At 36.0% G+C, this 22,834-nt stretch overlaps 2 protein-coding genes across 4 annotated transcripts; one reads left to right on the top strand and one right to left on the bottom strand.

Moving 5' to 3' along the window:
* Window positions 1-46: 46 nt before the first annotated feature.
* On the bottom strand, window positions 47-7,499 carry abcb8 (ATP-binding cassette, sub-family B (MDR/TAP), member 8). The gene is made up of 16 exons (XM_079601258.1): window positions 7,253-7,499; window positions 6,173-6,512; window positions 5,924-6,079; window positions 5,230-5,324; window positions 5,013-5,118; window positions 4,138-4,299; window positions 3,974-4,059; window positions 3,520-3,617; window positions 3,332-3,437; window positions 3,201-3,234; window positions 2,979-3,115; window positions 2,795-2,889; window positions 2,000-2,133; window positions 1,134-1,281; window positions 617-867; window positions 47-524 (listed from the first exon to the last, which is right to left on the bottom strand). The coding sequence occupies exons 1-16, from the start codon at window positions 7,357-7,359 to the stop codon at window positions 441-443; spliced, it is 2,139 nt and encodes a 712-aa protein (XP_079457384.1). The 5' UTR covers window positions 7,360-7,499; the 3' UTR covers window positions 47-440.
* A 491-nt stretch (window positions 7,500-7,990) lies between these two features.
* atg9b (autophagy related 9B) lies at window positions 7,991-19,696 on the top strand. Of its 3 annotated transcripts, none has more exons than XM_079602053.1 (15): window positions 7,991-8,077; window positions 8,570-8,720; window positions 8,834-8,877; window positions 9,168-9,232; window positions 9,335-9,505; window positions 11,600-11,741; window positions 12,200-12,948; window positions 14,363-14,516; window positions 15,392-15,571; window positions 15,675-15,920; window positions 17,030-17,268; window positions 17,352-17,454; window positions 17,539-17,617; window positions 18,873-19,052; window positions 19,209-19,696. In XM_079602053.1, exons 2-14 carry the CDS (start codon window positions 8,612-8,614, stop codon window positions 19,031-19,033), a joined length of 2,442 nt encoding a protein of 813 aa, XP_079458179.1. In that variant the 5' UTR covers window positions 7,991-8,077; window positions 8,570-8,611; the 3' UTR covers window positions 19,034-19,052; window positions 19,209-19,696. The 3 variants fall into 3 exon arrangements, with proteins under 3 accessions (XP_079458179.1, XP_079458178.1, XP_079458180.1); XM_079602052.1 differs by having other exon boundaries at window positions 8,834-8,881; window positions 9,172-9,232; XM_079602054.1 differs by having other exon boundaries at window positions 8,834-8,881; window positions 9,172-9,232; window positions 18,873-19,047; window positions 19,209-19,348.
* Window positions 19,697-22,834: the final 3,138 nt, after the last annotated feature.

The raw sequence follows: 22,834 nt of genomic DNA, 5'->3' as shown, positions 1-22,834 counted from the left end.
ATTTTCTAACTAACAGACAAAATAAAGAATAAGGGGAATGCAGGAAGAAAATACTTTTTACTTTATTGGTCGCATTTTATGGAAGACAGGCAGAGTATCATCAATAGTATTGATAAATAATACATCTTTCAAAATAAAATGTACATCTCACTTTATTGAAACCTTTTAATTTAAAAAAAGGTTAAAATACTTAAAATATCAGTCTAGAGTTTGGGTAAATCAAACGGTATTTAAAAACAGCATGGCTACCATTGTACAACATTGTCATTATTCTATGATACATAAAACTCAAAACACAGAATATTCACTGAAACCCATTTGCTATGGCAGTGCACCAAATAAAATGTTATCTTTAAAACAATTTAAAAATGTAAATAACTTCAGATAAAAAAAAAGATTTAAAATAACTGGTAGTGAAATATGCTCAGAAATACAGTATTTTATTTGTGACCATTGGATCGTTGTCTCTTTATAAGTTCTGCATAAAGCCCTCCTTTGCCCAGTAATTCCAGGTGTGTTCCAGCCTTTGAAAACATAAATAATAAAACAAACATTAAACATCACAGGTTTCAGGCATTCAGTATGCAAGTACATCCTTTGTAAAGTCCTTCCTAACCTCAACAATACGTCCATTGCTCATGACACAGATGAGATCGGCCGCCTGTATGGTGCTGAGGCGGTGAGCGATGATCAGAACGGTGCGACCCGTTGTGGCTCTGTCCAAAGCCTCCTGAACCACTCGCTCAGACTCCGCATCCAATGCACTGGTGGCCTCATCCAGAATCAAGATGCTGGGGTTTTTTATCAGGGCACGAGCGATTGCGATACGCTGCTTTTGGCCCCCAGATAGAGTGACTCCACGTTCACCTAAAAATATATGAAAATGTATTTATTGTATTGTAAAATGTATTTTATTTTAGAATTCATTTTATTTTAGAAAACGTTATTTTATTCACACTTCAAAATTACATCTTTCATCTCACTTTATTGAAACCTTTTCCTTTAAAAAGAAAGTATTAAAATACTTTCAGTCTAGAGTTTGGGGAAGTAAAACAGCGTTTATTTTATTTCAGAAAACTGAAGTCATTTTATTTTCGAATTTATTTTCTGATTTCGTTTTTAACAGTGCTTACCAACCACAGTGTTGTATCCATCCGGGAATCCTGTGATGAAATTATGAGCATTGGCTTGTTTGGCAGCAGACGTGACCTCAGCGTCTGTTGCACTGGGCTTTCCAAACCTGATATTCTCCATCACAGAGGTTCCAAAAAGAACAGGTTCCTGTGATAAGGACAAAAAAAATAATGATACAACTGGTGATCTTTTTCAGACAAACAGTGCCTAGAATAAGTGAACACACTCACACTCATGTTGATTAAAAGGAAGAATAAAAAATATATTTTGGAAATTGATCTTAATGCTTTCATTTAAAAAATGTAGGAAAACTCCAACCTTTAAGGACATCAATTTTCTTTGTGAATGCATAATGTATCAGTTATGTATATACCTAGAGACTGGCATGGTTTTATTTCAGTTAGCCTAATAGCTGGTTTGATTTGCATTGAGAGATGATCTTATGGAAAGTACCCATGCCAATCTCTAGGTATGGTGAAGGGTATGTGATGATGTGGGGCTATTTTAATTCCAAAGGCCAAGGGAACTTATCAGGATGCATAGTATCCTGGATCCAGGAAATAACTGGCCTTTAAAAATAAAAATCTGCCTGCCTCTATGGGAATTTAACATCCTGTCCTGACTTATGCACCCTGTATTTTAAGAAAGAACATTATTCATTCAGAAAGAAAATATTTGTCCTTAAAGGTTGGAGTTTTCCTCATTTTTTAAATTAAGGAGTTAAGATCAATTTCCAAAAGATGATTTTTTTATTCCTCTTTTTAGTCAACTTTAGCACGGTGTGTTCACTTATTCTAGGCACTGTACGTACACAACAAACCGAAGCAGAAACGTTAGAGTGAAGCAAGTCCAGAATGATATGTACCTGACTGATGAACCCAATGATGTGTCCTCTTAACCAGGACGGGTCCAGTGTTCTGATGTCCAGCCCGTCCAGCATTACCACTCCACTGCTGGGGTCATAGAACCGCTCCAGTAAGGCGGCCACTGTGGATTTGCCTGAATTTAGAGGTAAATAAATGACTAATATAATAATAAAAATAACAACAATAATATATTCACATGTGATGGGTGCGATTATTTGTATGTTGTGTTTCTGTGATAGATGCTTATTTAAAAAAAAAAGACAGATAGATAGATAGACAGAGACAGACGGATATATGGATAGATAGACAGAGAGATGGATATACAGACAGATAGACGGATAGATAGAGGTAAATAGACAGACGTATAGACAGATGGACAAATAGATAGATAGATAGATAGATAGATAGATAGATAGATAGATAGATAGATAGATAGATAGATAGATAGATAGATAGATAGATAGATAGATAGATAGATAGATAGATAGATAGATGGATGGATGGATGGATGGATGGATGGACCCTCGGACAGACAGATGGATAGATGGATGGATGGATAGATAGACAGATGGATAGACAGACCCTCAGACGGACAGACAGACGGATAGATAGATAGATACTGTAGATAGATAGGTAGATAGATAGATAGATAGATAGATAGATAGATAGATAGATAGATAGATAGATAGATAGATAGATAGATAGATAGATAGATAGATAGATAGATAGATAGATAAATAGACAGACCCTCGGACGGAGGGACAGACAGACGGATGGATGGATAGACATCTTACCTCCGCCAGACTCTCCAACGATAGCCACAGTTTTACAGGGAGGCAGAGTCAGGTTGAAGTTTTTAAGGATCTGGTTTCCAGGTCTTGTTGGGTAACTAAGAAACATGCCGGAAAAATCAAATAACAGAGAATGACACTTTTTAAATTAAATTCAGGTCTTGTCATGTTTGCATAAGAGGCGTACCTGAAATCAATGTTCATGAAGTCAACTCTTCCCATCAGAGACTTGAGAGGAATACGACCTCCTCCAGTGAGAGGAACGCTGGGCTCAAGAGTCAAGTACTCAAACACACGGGCCCCTGCACTCATACCCCGAACCATCTGACACAAACCATTTGTCAATACATATAGTTATATATATATATAGGTCACATACAATATGTAAAGTAAAGTGTCTTCCACTCACCTGTCCAAACAGAATAGAAATGCTGGCAAGAGATCTATAGAGACAGATGTGAGGTGATTCTGTTACATGTGTGGTTTGACATTATAGACACTTTGTTTTCTTCTATATTATGTGCAAGCCAAAAAATTCACCTCTGAACTGTTTGAGAGGCGACCAAAAATGACATTAGATCACCAGGTGACATGTCATCACGGGCCATCAAAGACCCACCAGCAAATATAGTGCCTAGAACAATGCCTGTCGAATAAGGAAAATATTGAACAGCTCTAGTTCATCTAGTAATTGGATGCAAATCAATAAAATATGCATAATTACTCACAGTTCAGGACAATATTAGACAGGCCCTGAAATACGGCAATTCCTGTGCCCAACGTTTCATTCATGGCAGCCGATTTCTGGACCTCGGCGGCAAACATCCTGTGAAAGAATGGTTCATATCGGAACTGTTAGATTTTGATGAATAATAAAGAGCTTTGTTTATGCATGTCCTGTTTAGTTTTCATTTCCAAAAAATAATAATGATCAAAAAAGACCATACGCTGAAAGAAATGTCTGTAACTAAAAAATTATAATAAAAACCTGGGTAACACTTTAATTTAAGGTGAAGAAGTTACATGTACTTACTATAGTAATAACAGTAACTAACCCTAAATGAAATGCCATCCCATGAGACTAATTTTTACCATAATAACATTTTACAGTGTAGAATTATCAACAATTCCACAGAACTCAATATTTTCCTCTTAAAATGAACAGAAAATGAGGAGTCGTACTCTAGTTCCCGATCCTCCATGGCAAAAGCCCTCACTGTTCGTACGTTACCAAGAGCCTCGTCGGCCACTCCTGTAGCTTTAGCAACCTAAAAGAGGAAAATGTGTTTAGCAGTTAGCATAGAAAGAGTCACTAAAACTAAACTCTTCTCCATCAGTGTCGTTACCTGTTCCTGCGCCTTCCGTGAAAGTTTACGGAGAAAAGAACCGATGAGAGCACCGGCCCCTACGAGACATGGAAGAACGACCACAGTGAGACCCGTGAGCTTGGGGGAGATGACGTACAGTGAGACAAAACAGCCCACCGTCTGTGTGGCACTGCGCAAACCCTGTAAAACACAACACACGATCAGAGGACTGAGATATAGTTGCACATTCTCCCTGGGACTTTACTTTATAGATGCACTTGCTCCTTGATGATTGAAACGGTTTGTTACTAGTGCCAAAATATTATAATTATATAATTTAAAGGGATTTTGTTTTGTTTTTGGGCTCTACTAGAATAGGTTTTCATTCTTGAATGTTCAAAAAACACAATATTTTTCACATATTTTACATTGTTGCAGCACCTCTCTTCCCAGTCTGTCAGAAGCCCCTCCTTCTGAAAAGCACACTGGACCTGTGTGTTGTGATAGGTCAACCACTTCGAGTGTGTTTTTGAAATGTAATAACTGCGAGTTTCAACACACTACAAACTAACTCAACCAGGCCCCGCCCCTTTATTTTGCGTTTATTTTGAAATATTTAATTGAGAAATAATGTGACATGTGACGTTTGTTCCTGGAAAAAAACTCAAGACTACAATGGAGGCGTTTCAGGGAGTTCAGAAAGAGTGTGCACTGATATAAACAATAACTTTGTGCTTTGGAGTGACATTTTTCATGCTCAAACAGCAACTTACACACAAAAGATAGTTAAAAAAAAAAAAAAAAAAAAAAAACATAGGATATTTTTAAAGGTGATGCAAAAGCATACATTTCATACTGCTAACCATGCAATAGGCAAATAATGCATAAAAACTGGTGTATAAAATCCTTCCTACCTGGGAAATAACCAGCTTGAAGGAAGATTTAAACTCCTGGATGTCTGACGTGAGGCGATTAACCAGCTGCCCAGTCTTGTTTGCATCAAAAAACGCAACATCTTGTCTGTAACATGACATTTACACAAGATAATTAGAATTTTTTGATTAGAAGTGTATGAGTGCCTCTTCAGCAAATATAGCACATTTGTACTTTACTAAAAAAAAAAGTACAAACCTAAGCAAGGACATGAAGAGAGTTGTTCTCATGTCAGCAGCCACTCTCTCTCCAACTCTAGACAGTAGAATGATGTAGCCACTGGTCAACAGACCCTGAAAGATAAATAAACAACAGTTTTTATACATACACTGCCATTAAAAAGTTTAGGGTTGGTTACATTTTGTAATGTTTTTGAAAGAAGTCTCTTCGGCTCACCAAGGCTGCATTTATTTGATCAAAAATACAGTAAAACTATGAAATATGATTAAAATAACTGTTTTCTATTTGAATATATTTTAAAATGCAAATGAATTTTCAGCATCATTACTCCAGTCTTCAGTGTCACATGATCCTTCAGAAATCATTCTAATATGATGATTTGCTGCTCATGAAACATTTCTGATTATTATCAATGATGAAAACCATTTGCGCTGGTTTTTATGGAAACCGTAATACATTTTTTCAGGATTCTTTGATGAATAGAAAGTTCAAAGGAAATGTATGTGAAATAGAAATCTTTTGTAACATTATAAATGTCTTTACTGTCACTTTCGATCAATTTAATGTATCCTTGCTGAATAAAAAGGTTTAATTTCTTTCAAAAATCTTACTGACCCCAAACTTTTGAATGCTAGTGGAATAGTGAGTTTTTTTAATAATCAGAAGCAAGTCAAATGTTGCTCATTGAGTTTCAATATGTGACCTAAAGTACCTGTAAACCATACAGTCCAAGCAGCTTCATTGCAGGCGCTTGAATATCTCTCACGTAGTGACCAGTTTGTTCTCTCATGTGGCGAGCGACGACATTCACCAGATCCCCCAAAATCAGAGGAATCTGAATATTAAGGGCTGCAGCTCCAAACGCAAGCTGAAAGAGAACATTATATGGTTAAATAAATTAGCCAAAAAGGATATTAAATGCAATTTAGCATAAGTACAAGTAGTTTAAATGTTTACTGACGATAACGGCTCCTATTAGAGCAAGAAGTTGGGGTCGAACAAACTCCCACAGGACGGCCCAGCTGAATTCGGGAATCTTCTCTTTCACCTGAACTTCCACCAGGACATTGTTGTTCACATCTGCTTCACAATGAGCTACAGTACCAAGCAAGCGTGCCGTCACTGTCAAAGCAGCTGGTCCCAATATGAGCTTCAGAGTGACGTTTGGTGTTCTCGGCTGCCGTCTGGATGATAGACGGAGCAGTTTTTGAGCTTGTCTCCATATGCGAACAGGAGCACTGACAGTGAACTGTGTGAATGGGATTTGTGAACTGCTCCATGGTAATGTGTGCTGGCCACGTCTACAATACAAGAGATAAAGGAAAAGGACAGTATGAAAAAAGTGCACTTTGTAATCATGTCAAATCATTGGTTTTATATTAAAGTAGTTTTAAATCAACGTGGTTGTTGTGCATTTAAAGTACACTTATTCTGATGTGTTGACTAACATACTAAATCAGTTCCTTATTATAATTTTAACTGTAGCATGTTATTTAGCTTACCGTAAATGCTTGTCAGTACACTTAGCGGTACACTTTCACCATGTTTCAAAGACAATAGAAGTTATAATGAAATTACATTTAAAGATGCACTTAAATATGTTAAAAAGCACTCTTAAGTTCAACTAATTGCATTTAATATAAATTTAAATATAGATATTTTCAATTGCACATAACAAATGTAATTACTTGTCCGAAGACATTACATTCAGTTCGCACGGCACTTATACATATAATTTTATTATTTTGAAGTATATTTTTCCATAATAAGTACTCTTTTAAAAGTATGCTAAAGTGTACTTGTTTTCACAAGGGACATACCACGACTATTACGCAATATTTTTTCTTTAGTTTAGGCCATATGAATCACCTTTGGCATGCACAAATAACATACTTCTATATGTCAGTCAACAAAAGCAAAGTCTAACGTTACTAGATAACAGACCACCTCGTGACTTCAACCAGATCAACATGGAAATGAATGTGCTGTGTAGACAGTTAGTTTCCAGCTAAAATAATAAATATAGAGAAATATTGTGTACCTATTGAGGTGGTGGATCAAGAAATCTCTTGTTTTTTGGGAGCTCAAAAATCGATCAGACGTGACAGTGCCGCGTGTCAATCGACTGCAACGTGCAAAATGAAACATGTTTTAGTAGTGTTTTGTAATGACAGCAGGAAGAAGAAAGAAAGATTGTTCATAAAACTAATAACTGCACTCAAGGATTAACATGTAGGCCGCCATGTTTACGCAATCCCAGCGTGACCACGCTTGTCTTATACGTCATCGCTGCGTAAATATACGTTGGCTTATTTTATTTAACTTTTTACATACATAAATAGTGGAATGTATATGACAATTTGGCATTATATCAATTTGGTTATTTTTAATTACAACTGGATTTTGTTTTATTCGGTATTTCTTTTAGTCTAGATTTTTTGTGTGTTTGATGAACGGTGTACGCTTTCATTTCTTCCGATTTTTATTTAAATAAACATTTTATAATGTAATATTGGTAATATAGGGTAATAATGTATTATTACGTGCAGACAATATTTTAAATTGTCTATTTTTGTTTAAAAAAAGTCACCTGGTCAAATATTTACCTAGTTTAGAAATTGCTTAGATTAAACAGAACTTAAATAGAACTATCAAGAACATAAGATCGGACATAGAGAAAACAGTATACACTTCTTGGAAAACCTCATATTTAATATTTAATATATATAATAATTGTGCATTACATGTAGCGAATAAAAGTCCCGGAAGTGACGCTACTAGAAACCAAAGTGACGACAGGCGATATTTGTTGTCATATCTGTTTTTGTTGTGAAGAGCAAAGGCGAGGATCATCTTTGCTCGAATGGTGAGACTCATTTTGCGCTTTACATATTTAAATAATTTCAGTTTTCTTTTAATAGAAGTGTTTTGAGTAATAAAATCTCAACTAGACAAAAACAGACGATAAGCAAATGAGCAGCTTTGCCAGGATGAGGTTGATGTGTGGTGGTCATCTGTTAAACTCACCCCTGTTAGCAGACACTTCATAAAAAATGGTTTAATCTAATGATCAGTTATGTTGTCATTAATAATCGTGGCATTTACACGTCATCGTGATTTATAATGACAACATGTGTCTTTGTCTGTTTCTAATGATGCAATCAAGTCTGTCCTTGACTCAACTGTACATAAACTGAGCATGTGGTTGGGGTTTTGTTAGAAACATAAAGACAATAACAGTCTTGTGAGTACAGTGAACTTGGTCAGTTTGAGCTGGTTTTTGCATTTGTTTATAGTGTGAGATTGTTTGTAGTAAATTGTCATAACTAATTCCACTATCATTATACCTGTTGTTCAGGTCCTAAGGTGATTATTATAGAGAGGTAGAATGTAAAACACGATGGCTGGTTTTGAAACGTACCAGGAGTATCATCGGATAGAAGACTGTGATGAAGACTCACCCCCAGGAGAGGAAGATTTACTCATCCATGTGTCAGAGGGCAGAGGCGGTAAGTATTGTTCACTGTGTCATACAGTGTCTAATATGTCATTTTATATATAAAAAATACTATAGACCGTTCCATTTTTTTATCATTTGAATTATGTCTTTGTTACATTGCAGACCCATGGCATCATATCAAGAACCTCGACAATTTCTTCACAAGAATATCCTTTAAAAAAAGATTACATTTTGCAATATTATTTACATACATTTCATAGGCTGACTGGAAAAATTGGCAATTTTGTGAATGCATGAAAAATCAGCAAAAGCTATAATCTCCCAGCACTGTTCCGGTATCATTTTCTCTTTTTCATGAGAACACACTGCCGCTATTCATCATTAGGCATTAATATTTTGTTACGCTCTGGCTACATTAATGCTAAACAAAGCTGTAATTCTTTAAAACTGTTTCAACTATTATTGGAAAGCAAGAGGCCTTAATCAACATGCTCACATATATCATTTCCATCAGAAGAATGGATTCGCCTGTATGGTGTTATCAGAATTTTTTGAGCTTGTGTAAGTCATATTTTATTGCTTGAAGCTTTAATTCTTTAGGGCAGGTTTGGATATATATCACTTCAGAACTAATCATGTCTGCTTTTACATTTCCATTTTCAGGCAATTTCTGTTTGTGGTCACGTTTACAACTTTCCTCTTCAACTGTGTGGAATATGATGTTCTCTTTGCCAACCGAGTGGTCAACCACACGGGCCAGAGCCTCGGTCCTCTGGACAGGAACAAGGTCACCCTTCCTGATGCTATTTTACCCAGCGAGCAGTGCACTGAGAGGTCAGTGTGTCCGGTTTATACAGGCGTACGCACTGAGAGATGCTGAATTAAAATTGGCTTCGCTTGTAGAAATCGGTGGTTGCTCTGAATTTTATTTATTTGTTTGTTTGTTTATTTATTTAGGAATACTCCAACAATTGATAATTTAACAATTTCCACAAAATCAGTCTTTATTTACACTGATATTATTAATCAATCAATCAATTAATTACATCTTTGACTACTTCAGTGTTCTTGTCATTAACATTTTTCTTAATTGGAATAAAGCTATAATAAAAATAAATAAATATTAGATGAAAAACTTAAACTCGCACTCAAAAAACTTTTGCAACTGACTGAAATAAAATAATATTCAGTTGAAGTACTAAAATTACTAAAACGAAATTAATTAGAACTAAATTGAAATATTTAAATAAAACTATTCAAAATGACAAGAGCATAATAAAACTACTGAAACTTAAACTAAAATGAAAATATAAAAATAAAAGCTCATTCTAAATATTAATAAGCACTATGATGGTGTATAAATAATATTAAAATAACACAGAATTTTATTTATACAGAAAATATTTTACAGTTCAGGTAACAGTCAAAATTTCTATTTTGATTTAATCAAGAATTGGGCTGTCATGTGCTATTGTTCAGTTCAATTTACTCGATTAATTGTCAAAATAATTGACCGATTACTTGATTCCCAAAGTAATCGTTAGTGACAGCCCTAGTTTAGAATTAAAACCAGGTTTTAGCGCTTTTGTAATATTTTAAATATTATATTTTAGAAATTAGCAAATAGGTAAACTTTTTACAACCTGCACTGTAACAGCCAGTTTTCTCATATTTTGATATTGCATGTGAACTTTTATCATAATGCGCCACTCAAGGTTTATTTTTGCACCAATCAAGTTTTGTGTTCAGTTTTCAAAGTTGTTTGTTGATTTATTATTGCGGTCTTTCTGTCATGCCTAGCTGGATCTTTGTATTTGCCTGAGTTCAAACGTGCCCTGGAGCTCTGGGTGAGAATGCTGTTTTGCTCTATAGATTGCGTCACACACATCATGTGAAGTTCAAAACATCGCGCTGATTCGTTTCCCGCTTCTCAAACAGTGCCTCCAAAATAAGCAGGCTGTAAACAAGCACCTGTTTGGATGATCTGCTCTCTCAGAACCTGTTATTCTATTTCCGTGACCGTAGATGATACTGTAACGTTGTATTACGTAGAGCTCATGTGTTTTAAATAGAAACTGAGTGTGAGATGTTTTGGTCCATTTGCCATTGGATCGCTATTTTCCTTGTTTCTCAGATTTGTACTCGGTAACCCTTATCATGGACACCTAATGCTTCATAGACAGATAGTCAGAAGTATAAACCAATTTACAAATGTGTTGTTCACAGACTCAGATATGCAACACAAACATATTAATATCACAGTTGACACACTTCATTCAGGAACATCTTGTGCTTTCAGAAAGTAATTAAGACTTGGTAAACATTCTCATTTGGTTGGTCGTATTATTTGCGATATCTGCTTTCATTCTGTTTTGCAACTAACTGTGTTTGGAAGATAGTATTATATGGAAGTAAAATAATGCCAAATGTTTTTGAAATAAAAAAGCCTGTTGAATTGCACTATTAAAAACAGTAAACTTGTGACATATTATATAATTACAAATTTAAATAATTTATATTTGAATATATTTAAAAATGTAATTTATTCCTGTGATCAAAGCTGAATTTTCAGCATCATTACTCCAGTCTTCAGTGTCACATGATCCTTCAGAAATCATTATAATATGATGATTTAGAGCTGAAGAAACATTTCTTAATATTATCAGTGTTGAAAACGGTTGCGATTTTTGTTTTCAAGATAACAGCATTTATTTGAATTATAAATCTTTTGTAACATTTTCTGTAACTTTTGAAAAATTTAATGCATCCTTGCTGAATAAAAACTCAATTTTTGAATGGTAGTATAGATTTTATAGATATTATATATGATTTATATGCGCAACTTATAATGCCATAAACGAACCCTGAGCAATCCCATAATCATCTGCTGTCATATCATAATAGTGATGATCTTTCTTCCTCAATCAGGATTCAAGGAAACAGCTGGATCATCTTTCTCTTGATAATGGCGGCCATTTTCTGGGTCTATCGGCTTGTGAAGGTGATCTTTAACGTCCTCAGCTACTGGGAGATCCGGCAGTTTTATATTAAAGCTCTGAAAATACAGATGGTAAGAGATGCATTCATGATAGGCACATTACATAAGTTGATCAAACAACAAGATTTTAGATTAAAGTGCAAATATAACATGCTGTGTCTGGTTTTACACAATTCTTTTTACATTTGTTATCATTTTAGTGGTGTGATACATTCATTTTTGAAAGTACAAATATTCGATGTTGTCTATCAGTTAATGAAGTCATAAAACTGCATGTATATTAATAATGATTAACAAAGTGCAGATTCATCTAAAACCAATCTTTAAAAAAAAAAAGCACACTATTAACCACATTCACTGGTCACACCTAAATATAAATATTTATATAATTAAAAAAATTAAATATTTGTATTAGTTAATAAGTAAATAAATTTTTTGTAAATCGTTTTAGACGAATTATACATGGTTTATATTATACTACTTATTCAAACACTGTTAAACACGCTGTTTTGTGTTTTTATGAATGTTAGGATGAGTTGTGCAACTTCACATGGCAAGAAGTTCAAGGGCGTCTGATTCACCTGCAGCGTGAGCATCCCATGTGTGTCCAGAAGCGCGAACTTTCCGAACTGGACATCTACCACCGCATCCTGCGCTTTAAAAACTACACGGTGGCCATGATCAACAAGTCCCTGCTGCCCGTCAGACTGCGCGCGCCCTTCTTCGGCGACATGATTTTCCTCACGCAGGGCCTAAAATACAACTTTGAGCTCATTCTGTTCTGGGGACCTCTCTCACTCTTCCAGAACAAATGGAGCTTGCATCCTAAATACAAACGTGCGGCAAACCGGCAGGACCTCGCCAAGCAGCTGAGCCGCGTCATACTGTTGACAGGGCTGGTCAATCTGCTGCTGTGCCCCTTCGTGCTGGTGTGGCAGGTGCTGTATGCGTTCTTTAGCTACGCTGAGGTCATCAAGCGGGAGCCGGGGAGTTTGGGGGCCCGGCGCTGGTCGCTGTACGGCCGGCTCTACCTGCGCCACTTCAACGAGCTGGATCACGAGCTGCAAGGCAGGATGGGCCGTGGTTACAAACCCGCCGCCAAGTACATGAATGTCTTCGTTTCTCCTATGTTGGCGGTGCTGGCCAAGAACGTGGCTTTCTTCTCCGGCTCGGTGTTCGCTGTGCTCATCGCCCTGACGGTGTACGATGAAGACGTGCTGACCGTGCAACACATCCTCACGGCCATCACCGTACTCGGCGTGGTCATCACCATCACCAGGTACGGCAAGACTTTTGACTTTATTCATCTAGCAGACACGACCTACTGTACAAGGACCAGGCAACAAATAATAATGTGTAAGAGCAAGTCAAGTCAAGTCAAGTCAAGTCAAGAATATTTGTATAGCGCTTTTCACAATACAGATTGCATCAAAGCAGCTTCACAGTATTAAAATAAAATAATAATAAAACGTCCATGTTTGGTAATGCTAATCAATAGTAATATTGATTGATTCATTAAATTGAACATCCCCAACTGAGCAAGCCAAAGAGCAAACAATACTCACCGTACACAAAGCCAGTGCACTGAAATAAACAATCAAATAAGATGTACAGTACAGTGACTATCTCTGCTAAAAGAAGACCAGCTATAGACCACCTTGAATTGATCAAATTGTATTTATTAAATGTTTTGAGGGTTGTTTGTTTTCATATGAATCAAATCCAGGTATTATTAGATTGTGAAGACAATAGCTTGTATCATTTACAAAATATACAATCATTTTTAGTTGTCATAGACATGCTCATAGTATTTGTTAATGTTAATATTTTAAATTAGCTTTTATTTTTATATTTTCAGTTTTCATTTCAACTTTAGTTTATAACTTTTAGTAATATATGATGTGCTTTATTATTTTTATTATTTAAAAGAAAAATCTATTTAGCTTTCATTTATTTATGTGAGAACGGAAAATATTTGTGAAGATAATGGCTTAAAATTGTTGTTTTTTTAGAGTGTTTTAGAGTTTGAGGCATTTACTTAAAAAAATATGTTCACATGTTTCCCCGTGAGATATGGGAAAAGTACTGTTTTCCAAGCTTGGCTGATCCTTTAGATTCCTCCTGAGTGATTATTTTATTAGTTGTGAGTCCTCTGACATTGATCAGGTGAAGTACTTTACTGAGAAGGGAATTTCTGCGGCATATTCAGGTAAACATGAAATCATCTGTCCAAGAAAACTTTAGACACATTTAGACTCCCCTAAACATGACATTGAACAAAACAAAACTGTGAATGGTTTACATGTAAGTCAAGCGGGTAAATAAGTGGCTGGTCCTTGGGCAATTGCAGTGGCTAAAGAGCGCAGGCCTGTCGTCAGGCAAAGGTGAGGCTACCTGTGAGGTTTCATTTAGTTAAAGATGCTGCCTATATAGACAGCGAGGCAGCTCTGGCCGTTTAGGAACAGAGGTAGTGTAAAATTATTACTGCTGTGCACCTTGACATAAAGCATATTGGTAAAACTACGTAAAGTAAGACAATTGCTCTTCCCAGCTGGCATCAGGTCAAAGAACAAGTGGCGTCTCATGTGTTCTGCTGACCTCGTTCCACCTGAGCATTGTAATTCAGACCTGAACACACTCAGCACCTGTTAGTCTGACCTGGTCTCCAGTAATGCCGTCTGAATCTCTTACAGGTCGTTTATTCCAGATGAACATATGGTGTGGTGTCCTGAACAGTTGCTGCAGTGTGTCCTGGCCCACATTCACTACATGCCTGACCACTGGAAGGGCAACGCCAACAAGAGCGAGACCCGGGATGAGATGGCACAGCTTTTCCAGTATAAAGCGGTGAGAACTGCATGACATTGTCATTAGATATTATGCCTTTTGTTCATTCATTCAATAATTAATATACACTACCGTTAAAAAGTTGCTTTGGAATTTTATATATATATATTAATTTTTTTCATAGAGAGGATCACATACAATTACCCAAAGGTTTCTTCACAATAACAGAACAAAAATGTACACGTTGGAATTATATTTATTATGAAAAGTGTTAAATATATATAAAGTGTTATACAAATACATTTAAATTGAAAATGTTTTCCTTTATTTTTTAATAATGAATATAAAGAGGATAATTTGAAGTTGATAAAAATTAAATGAATTATTATTTAAATATTTTATGTAGGCTTTAGTACAATCACTAGCTAATAATTTGATTTATACAACATGTCTTTATGAAATCAAGTATACTTGTTTGCATATATGGTATAAATGGGTCTAAGTATGTGAAAATAATATTTCATAGTAAAAAAAAAAACCAGAAAAACAAACATGACTAAATTTTAAATAATCAATTATTCAAATAACATGGTTGTTGAAATTAAGTATTTATTATGATTAAGTATAACACATCATTAGTCTGGACTTGACTTTTTAGTCTGTATCTTACTTTTATAATACAGAGAGACAAAATATGCAAAGTCTGACAGCTGAAAATGAGTTAGGCTGATAGTTTACCACAGGAACAGTTATTGTCAGTTATTTCAAGTGTGAAATGATACCTGACCACTCTGCACCTGTCGTCTAAGAGTTTGTCTGATTTTGCACACCTGTTCTTCAGATTTAATCTTCAGTGCATCTGTCCTCTAGGACTCTGTCACTTCTGTCCAGCTGTTTTTAGGAGTTTCTCTCATTGTTGTGCACCTGTCCTGCAGGTCTTTATCTTGGAGGAGCTTCTCAGTCCCATAATCACCCCCTTCATCCTCATCTTCCCCCTGCGGAGCAAGTCTTTAGAAATCATCGACTTCTTCCGCAACTTCACCGTGGACGTGGCAGGGGTGGGAGACATTTGCTCATTCGCCCAGATGGACATCAGGCGCCATGGCAATCCACAGGTAAACGCACATCAAAGATCACATGCATGTTTGGACATGCGGCTTGCAATAATTCGGCTCAAGACTCAAAAAACACTGTTTTGTTTTCTCCCCTCTCGCTCAGTGGATGTCTGAAGGCCAGACGGAGGCCTCGGTGTACCAGCAGGCGGAGAACGGCAAGACGGAGCTCTCTCTGATGCACTTCACCATCAAAAACCCTCGCTGGCAGCCGCCGCAGGGGAGCTCGGTGTTCATCAGTCACCTGATGGAGAAGGTGCAACAGGACGCTCAGACGGGACCGTCTCCTCAGCTGCTGCTGTCCGAGGCTCCTCTCTGTACCTCGCTGCTGTCCAATGAGTCCGGCACTGGGGTAAGGCACACTTCATCATGTTCAACACTGCCTTGGACTGTATTAGGATCCCTATCATGTTCCAATCAATGCAGCTTTCACAACACAGATAGATGTAATGCAGGCAGAACTGTATGCATCAGGATTTGATTAGATCTTGTATCTCACAGATCTTGTCCAAGGTTATATTTCACCTTAAAACACTTACAAAATGAGTATTATTATTATGAGAGATGGAGATTAGATGGCAAAAGTGCTTAATTGCGGAATACAAAAAATGTATATATATATTTACAAATATTACAATATAAAAATATAACTTTTTCATGCAAAATCATATTAGGGATGCTTACTATAGTACCAGTATTTAAGATAAAAACCAAGATAAAAACATACCGTTCAAAAGATTTTGGAAGTAGTTTCTTATGCTCGCCAAGGCTGCAATTAATGAAATACTGTTACAATGTAAAATAACTTTTGAACAGTAGTGTAAATAATAATAATAATTATTATTATCAACAACAATATAATATTATTAAATAGTTATTTCTATCAGAAAAATTTAATAAAAAATATATGTAATAAAAGAAAACTGAGTGTGTTTACCTAAAGCTTCAGTTTTGTCTTTTTACTAACTTAATTTTAATGAGTCCCCAGTGCCCCCACCAAAAAAAAAGTAATGTGAAAATGTTATGATTTTTGAAAATAATGATTTTTGGGGATCGGAATATCAATACAAGAATGTGAGGTAAACATTGTGATGTGCTCTGTATTTTACGGTCTAGTTTCAGTAGTTCAGTGCTTAAACCTACAGAGCAGAGATTTATTTTATTTATTGAGTGAGACACACTTAGAAACACTCCATTCCGGAAGGAAAACGAGAAGAAGAAGAAAACATTTCCCGTGGCGTTCAGGATATTAAAAAACCTGCCAGGAAAGACAAGAAATATTGACATTTAATTTGATGCCTCTGCATTGTTTCTGCACTTGCTGCCAGATTGGTTATTTCACAGATCATAATCCTTCAGCCATCTGCGTCTGCAGGGTTACATCTGCCGTGTTGCATTGCCAGCTCATTTCTCACATCCCTCAATGAGATGCATGTGTTTTTCATTATTTCTGGTCTTCAGCCTGATAACCTGTTAGCCAGTGTGTTGGCTCACCCTGTGCTGACGGCCTCTGGACTGCCTGGAAGGAACCGGCGCTTCATCAGTCCGAGCAGTGCGGCTTCAGCCGCGGCTAGTGTCCTGGCGTCCCTCTCGGCGTCCCAGCAGCCCCATGCAGGACGATCTCGCTCACACACACTTCTACCATCCCGACAGCAGCACGACGCCCTCATGTACTACAGCGACCACACTGTGGCCGACAGGTAACCGTCATAAAACCTCAGTCTGTGTCTAAATCATTCAGATCTGTGTAAGACTGAAGTAATCCACGTTCCCTTTTCTTTAGCATGTCCGCTAGTGACTCCAAGATGCTCAGCCAGTCTCACTCAGCCCTGGTGTCAGAGTTCGCATCCGCCGAGATGAGCCTGCACGCTATATACATGCATGAGGTGAGCACACGCTACTCGCAGTGGCTCCAATATACCCGAATATTAATAACAATCCTTCATAATCCAGTATGGTCTTTCCCTCAGGTGCATCAGCAGAAGACCCAGCATGCATCTGGGCTGTTTCAGGCCTCTGTGCCAATGAGGGACTTGAGCTCCAACAGTGGTGAGTGAAGCAAAGAGTTGTCTTGTGAACCGTCTGATGCATATTACACACAAAAAAATATTTTTCATAACTCATCAGACAGTGATGGCCATGTTGAGTAATTAGTCAAATCAACAGCACTGAAAATAATCAAATAAGATTTATTTAGAATTGAAATATTGCTTTTTTGGCGGCACTTGAAAGTCCATTGGTGCATCATCCCCATCACATTAGTGCCGCCCAATGCTTTTATTAATGATGAGGCTGATAAGAGATTTGGTGAGAAAATATATTTTTCATTTGTGCGAAGTCACGATGAAAAATTAATTAGAACTTTTTTTGAAAACTTCTGATTACTTTTCCTAGCATTAGTTAATGCATTTGGTATCAAACTTACAATCCTTCTCAGCATCTTTTAATATATTTCACCTTAAGTTTTAAATATTGTTAATTTATAAATAAATACTTTTTTATTGTTAATTTATGATCAATATTACTATTATAAATTATTATTTATAGGTTTAAACAACTCAAAATGTTAACAATGGTTTAGTAAATGTAGAAATGCAAGTTTTTTTTTTGCTAGTCCATGATACCAAATGCATTATTAGCTAATGTTGACAAATTTGACCTTATTATAAAATGCATCCATTTTACTATAGAATGGGGTATTTAATAAAAAATTAATTAGCAATATTCTATAAAAACTTACTTTACAATAAGATTACATTTGTATGCATTCAAATTCACAATCAACAATATTTTTTACCACATTTATCAATCTATATATATATATATATAATTTCGAATTTAAGATTTTAACGTTTTAATTAGTTAAAATATATTAATATAATTTCTTGTAATAAATATGAATAATTAATTAAAATAGCATATTTTAAATTGTCAATTTATACAATTTGAAATGTTAATGTAATAGCATATGTAGAACACACACACACACACACACATATATATGCTGTAAAAGTATTTTTTTGTTCCTAGTTCATGATACAGAATGCATTAATATTGCAACTAAACTAATCTAACCTCATTATAAGTGCTGTTTTACTAGAGAATGGGTCTTATAAATACATTTTCAGATTGTGGCTGCTCACTTTACAAGTTATTGAGTCAAAGTGAGTGTTTCTTACCCAGAATACGCTGTCAACAGGTCTATGATATCAAATGTTGAATCTTTGGGTGAATCGATCATTTTAGAGACCTGCTCATGATATATTCTGGTATAAAAGGATCATGAGCCGCTTCTTTCTCTCAGCTCAAGGTCCCGAGACACAGTCGACACACACAGTCACGCTGGAGTCGCCCACTTCTGTCCGGCTGGGTGGCTGGGCTGAAGAGGAAGAGGAGGAGCAGGGGGATGAGGAAGAGATCAACATCAAGCCTGTGCCGGATCAGACCAGCAGAGGGAGCAGCTGAAGTGCCTTCAACCTGTACGGTGCGCTTCACACATCAACGGCATCGCACGCGCGTACCATATTATATTGACATAGCATTCCACAGGAGGAGCTTTCTCACTCAAACGACTCAATATCGCTATATAGAAAATGCAAAATTAATCAAATTACTAATGGTTAACATTTGTTTTTTACAGGTTTTGTGTTGATTTCTGGGAGTTGTGGCCTTGCTTTGAAACCTTTTGATGAAGCATGCTGGGACGCCACACCAAGCATGCCGTTCCAGGGGCCGCTGGGTTCTCTGGACACACCGTCTTCCAGTTCAGAGGAACTGATGTAATGGACTGCAAGAGTACGTCTGCCACTCTCCCTCCCTCCTCACATCAATTACATTTACGACTGCTGTGTATGTGTGTGTGTGTGTGTGTTTATGACATGACAGGATAACACTTGTTTTACAGTATTTATTTCCATTTAATTTTTTCTCATGCAACGTTTGATTCATTTGGGTTAGGGCAAGTTAGTTTCTCCGCGCCGGCAGTATTTACTTTTGAAGCACTGCTGCATTTTTGAGGGGTGAAAACGTCCTTTTATCGTAGGATTGCTAGTTTCACTTTAGCGTTACAGCGCCGGCGGACAGAGAACACTTCACTGAATGTAAACTCATACCAGTTGCCTCATAAAACATACTATTCAACATAAAATTATCTTTTTTTTTTCCTTAAAGAAAATATAATATATAGAATTAAGGATAATTTTGATTTAAATTAAACTAAAGTTTTGACAGATCTTAATAAAATGCAACATTTTAAGCAGATTTTAGCAATAATATTCATCACATTTGACCAAAAAGGGTTTGATTTGCAGGGGAATGGATTATTTTTGTGGAGCAAGTCAGTCAGTCATGAGCGTGTTTCATCCACAGACAAATGTGCTCGTTTTAATCTGTAGATGATCATATGACTGCATTAAATGATTTGTTATCATTTAAATGATGCTAATGCTATAAGAATGAAACAAGCTAAAGATATGTTCAAGTGAATGTCGAAAAAATATTTAAATTGATAAAATGATAGATTTTTTTTGTTATATATATATATATATAAAGCCAGACATTAGTCACAGTTCAGACCCATTTCAATATTATTTTTTCAACTTGTAAACACATTTTTAACCACTCAAAGTTCAAAATAGTGACTATTCAAGGTAAAACTGACAAAACCAGTGTGCAGCTGTTAATGGTGTCATGTTTTTAAAGATTGGTTTGGGATTTGTACTTTGTACCCAACCGATAAGTCTCTTCCAGTGTGATGAACTAAATATTACACATCTGACAGAAGATCTTTCAAGCCGTATCCCAGAATGCATCTGTTTGAGCAGTTAGTGTCCCGTGTCCGAGTTTTGTGTGGTGCCTGCGGTAAAAGCGTCCGTTTTTAAACTAGAATCCTCCGTAGAACAAATAGTTTTTAATGAATGTGCTCTCGAAAGGTTTGCCTCTGTAATATATCAGCATCACAAGAGCCTGAGGGCTTTTGGACAGTTTACACACGGTATATAAAGCCTTCCTGTGGCCAGAGCTTTCAGAAATCTCCTACTTGAAATACTGCAGTAATGTTAGAGAGTAGTTTATAAGGGTTACGGCATCAGTATCATACCCACCCAAATACCTCCCAGTGTACCTTAAGACCGCATATGTACAGTATTTATTTGTGTGGGTGTCAGGTTATTGAACGAACACGATCAGGATGTCGTCATGGCGAGCTATTGCAGACGCAGTGTTACGGGATTCTGGGGTTTCTCCACACAAGACTGAACTGCGCAAGTGAAACACTTTGTTTTTCTGTTTAAACAGTCTGGGGTCGGACTGTGCCAGGTGCTATATATTTGTATATTTAATTTGTTTCGATATTTGTCTCTTTTTGTTGGATTTTGACTTGTTTTGTCTGATCGAAATAACACTATCAAAAAAATAAACCACACCAAAACCTGTATTTGCTGTCTTGGTTGATCATTTCAGGCACCCGTGCCATTTTAGTATTACTTCTGATTATAGTATTCTTAATAATTTGAATTGGCTTTTATTTTAATATTTTCAGTTTTCATTTGTTAGTAATTTATGTGTTTAGGGTTAGTTTTTGATTTTGATTTGTATAGCTTTTATTTTAATTTCCGTTTTAGTCATTTACACACACAAAAGAAAGACAAGTTTGCCTTGGGAATAAAATGACAAGTTTAAAGAGTGTAATACAATTATTGTATTAATATTTTTAATTAGCTTTTATTTTTATATGTTCAGTTATTTTATTATGTGCTTTGGGTTAGTTTGTCTTTTTTGGCAATAAACTAAAATAAGTTTGTTTTTAATCTACCGGTAATATTTATATATGATTATAGTATTTCTTCATATTTTGAATTGGCTATTTATATATTTTCTCAGTTTAAATTTGAATTTAAGTTTTTAAATTTTATGTGCTTAGGGTTAATTGTAATTTTTATTATGTTTTAGATTTGTAGAGCTGTTGTTTTATTTCAGTTTTAGTAATTTGCTCAAATTATTTAAAAATGGCAAAATACTTGGCTATAAACTGAAACAAGTTTAAGTTTTTCCATCTAATATTTATATTTTAGCTTTATTTCAATGACTGAAAACAATATTTTTTATAGTTTTAGTCAGCAATAACATACCTGTCAGGCTAAAACAACAGAACATCCACATATAAACAGACAGACAACATGTTAAGAGATGGTTAAATATATTGTTTATTATACTGGATCATTTACATGTCACATCTCTCCATTTTAAAATTGTGATACCTGTACTAGAAATCCCATTGTGGTTTATATAAAACAATACAATAATACATTGTAGCGGAGTGCAGAAAACATGATGGAAGATGATATCTTGCCTTTAACCACACTGAAGCCGAAGCTCCACAAAATGTACTTGGACACTTAAATTACACTTAAAACTGTCACTGATGTCAGAACTAACATGACTTCTCCAAGCCGTTTCTCAACCAACAGGCCTCAAGGTGATTCACATTCACTATAAACATGATCCATTTGAAATATCTTCATTTTGCACAGTATATCTAACTCGTTTTGTGAAATGTTTTGCTTCGAAAGTGTGCTTGTGCTTTTTTTTGCCATTTGGTTTGATATTTTGTATTGTAACACGTTATTTAGACAGTCCACTTTAGACATTCTACTAACAATAAGTAACTTTTCAACTACATGTCAACTAGCCGTCATTAGAGTATTAGTAGACTGTCTGCTTAACTATGATCTGTTGCACGTATAATATGTTTATATAATTTTTTACTTTTCTTGTATCTCCCCAATTATTATCTGCTAACACTATTTTGATGCTTCCCTGATGTCAGAAGGACTGGACTCTATATTAGCTTTCATTGGCTAAGAGCGCCCAGAGGTCATCTGACTGACATGTCAAGCAACCAATCACAGTTCATTTTGTTCCGCATCATGTTTAGCGGTGTGAAAATGTAACGTGTGTAAACCGCTTAGACGTATATTAAAGAGGCTATGCCATGAACTTGACATACTCCGTATACATTTGAAAATCCAGCGTTTAGATGATCCAGATAACAGTTATAAAAATGAGCTTTCTTTTTCCATGAGGGGGTTTGGCTTCACGGGATCTTAGTTTCCAGGCGGACCGTTAAAGAACGCGACACACACGTCTCCAGGAAATCCTGTTGGATTCAACCAATCAGGTGACCTCGAAACTCCTGAAGTGTTTGCAATTTTGTGCGCATATGCATCAGACGTTCAGCCAGCGGTTCGTGAGACTCGTTCTGTTAAA

The sequence above is a fragment of the Phoxinus phoxinus genome, assembly GCF_949152265.1.
Source record: "Phoxinus phoxinus genome assembly, chromosome: 24".
Taxonomy (NCBI): Eukaryota; Metazoa; Chordata; class Actinopteri; order Cypriniformes; family Leuciscidae; genus Phoxinus; species Phoxinus phoxinus.
This window is presented reverse-complemented; position numbering and strand designations above follow the sequence as displayed.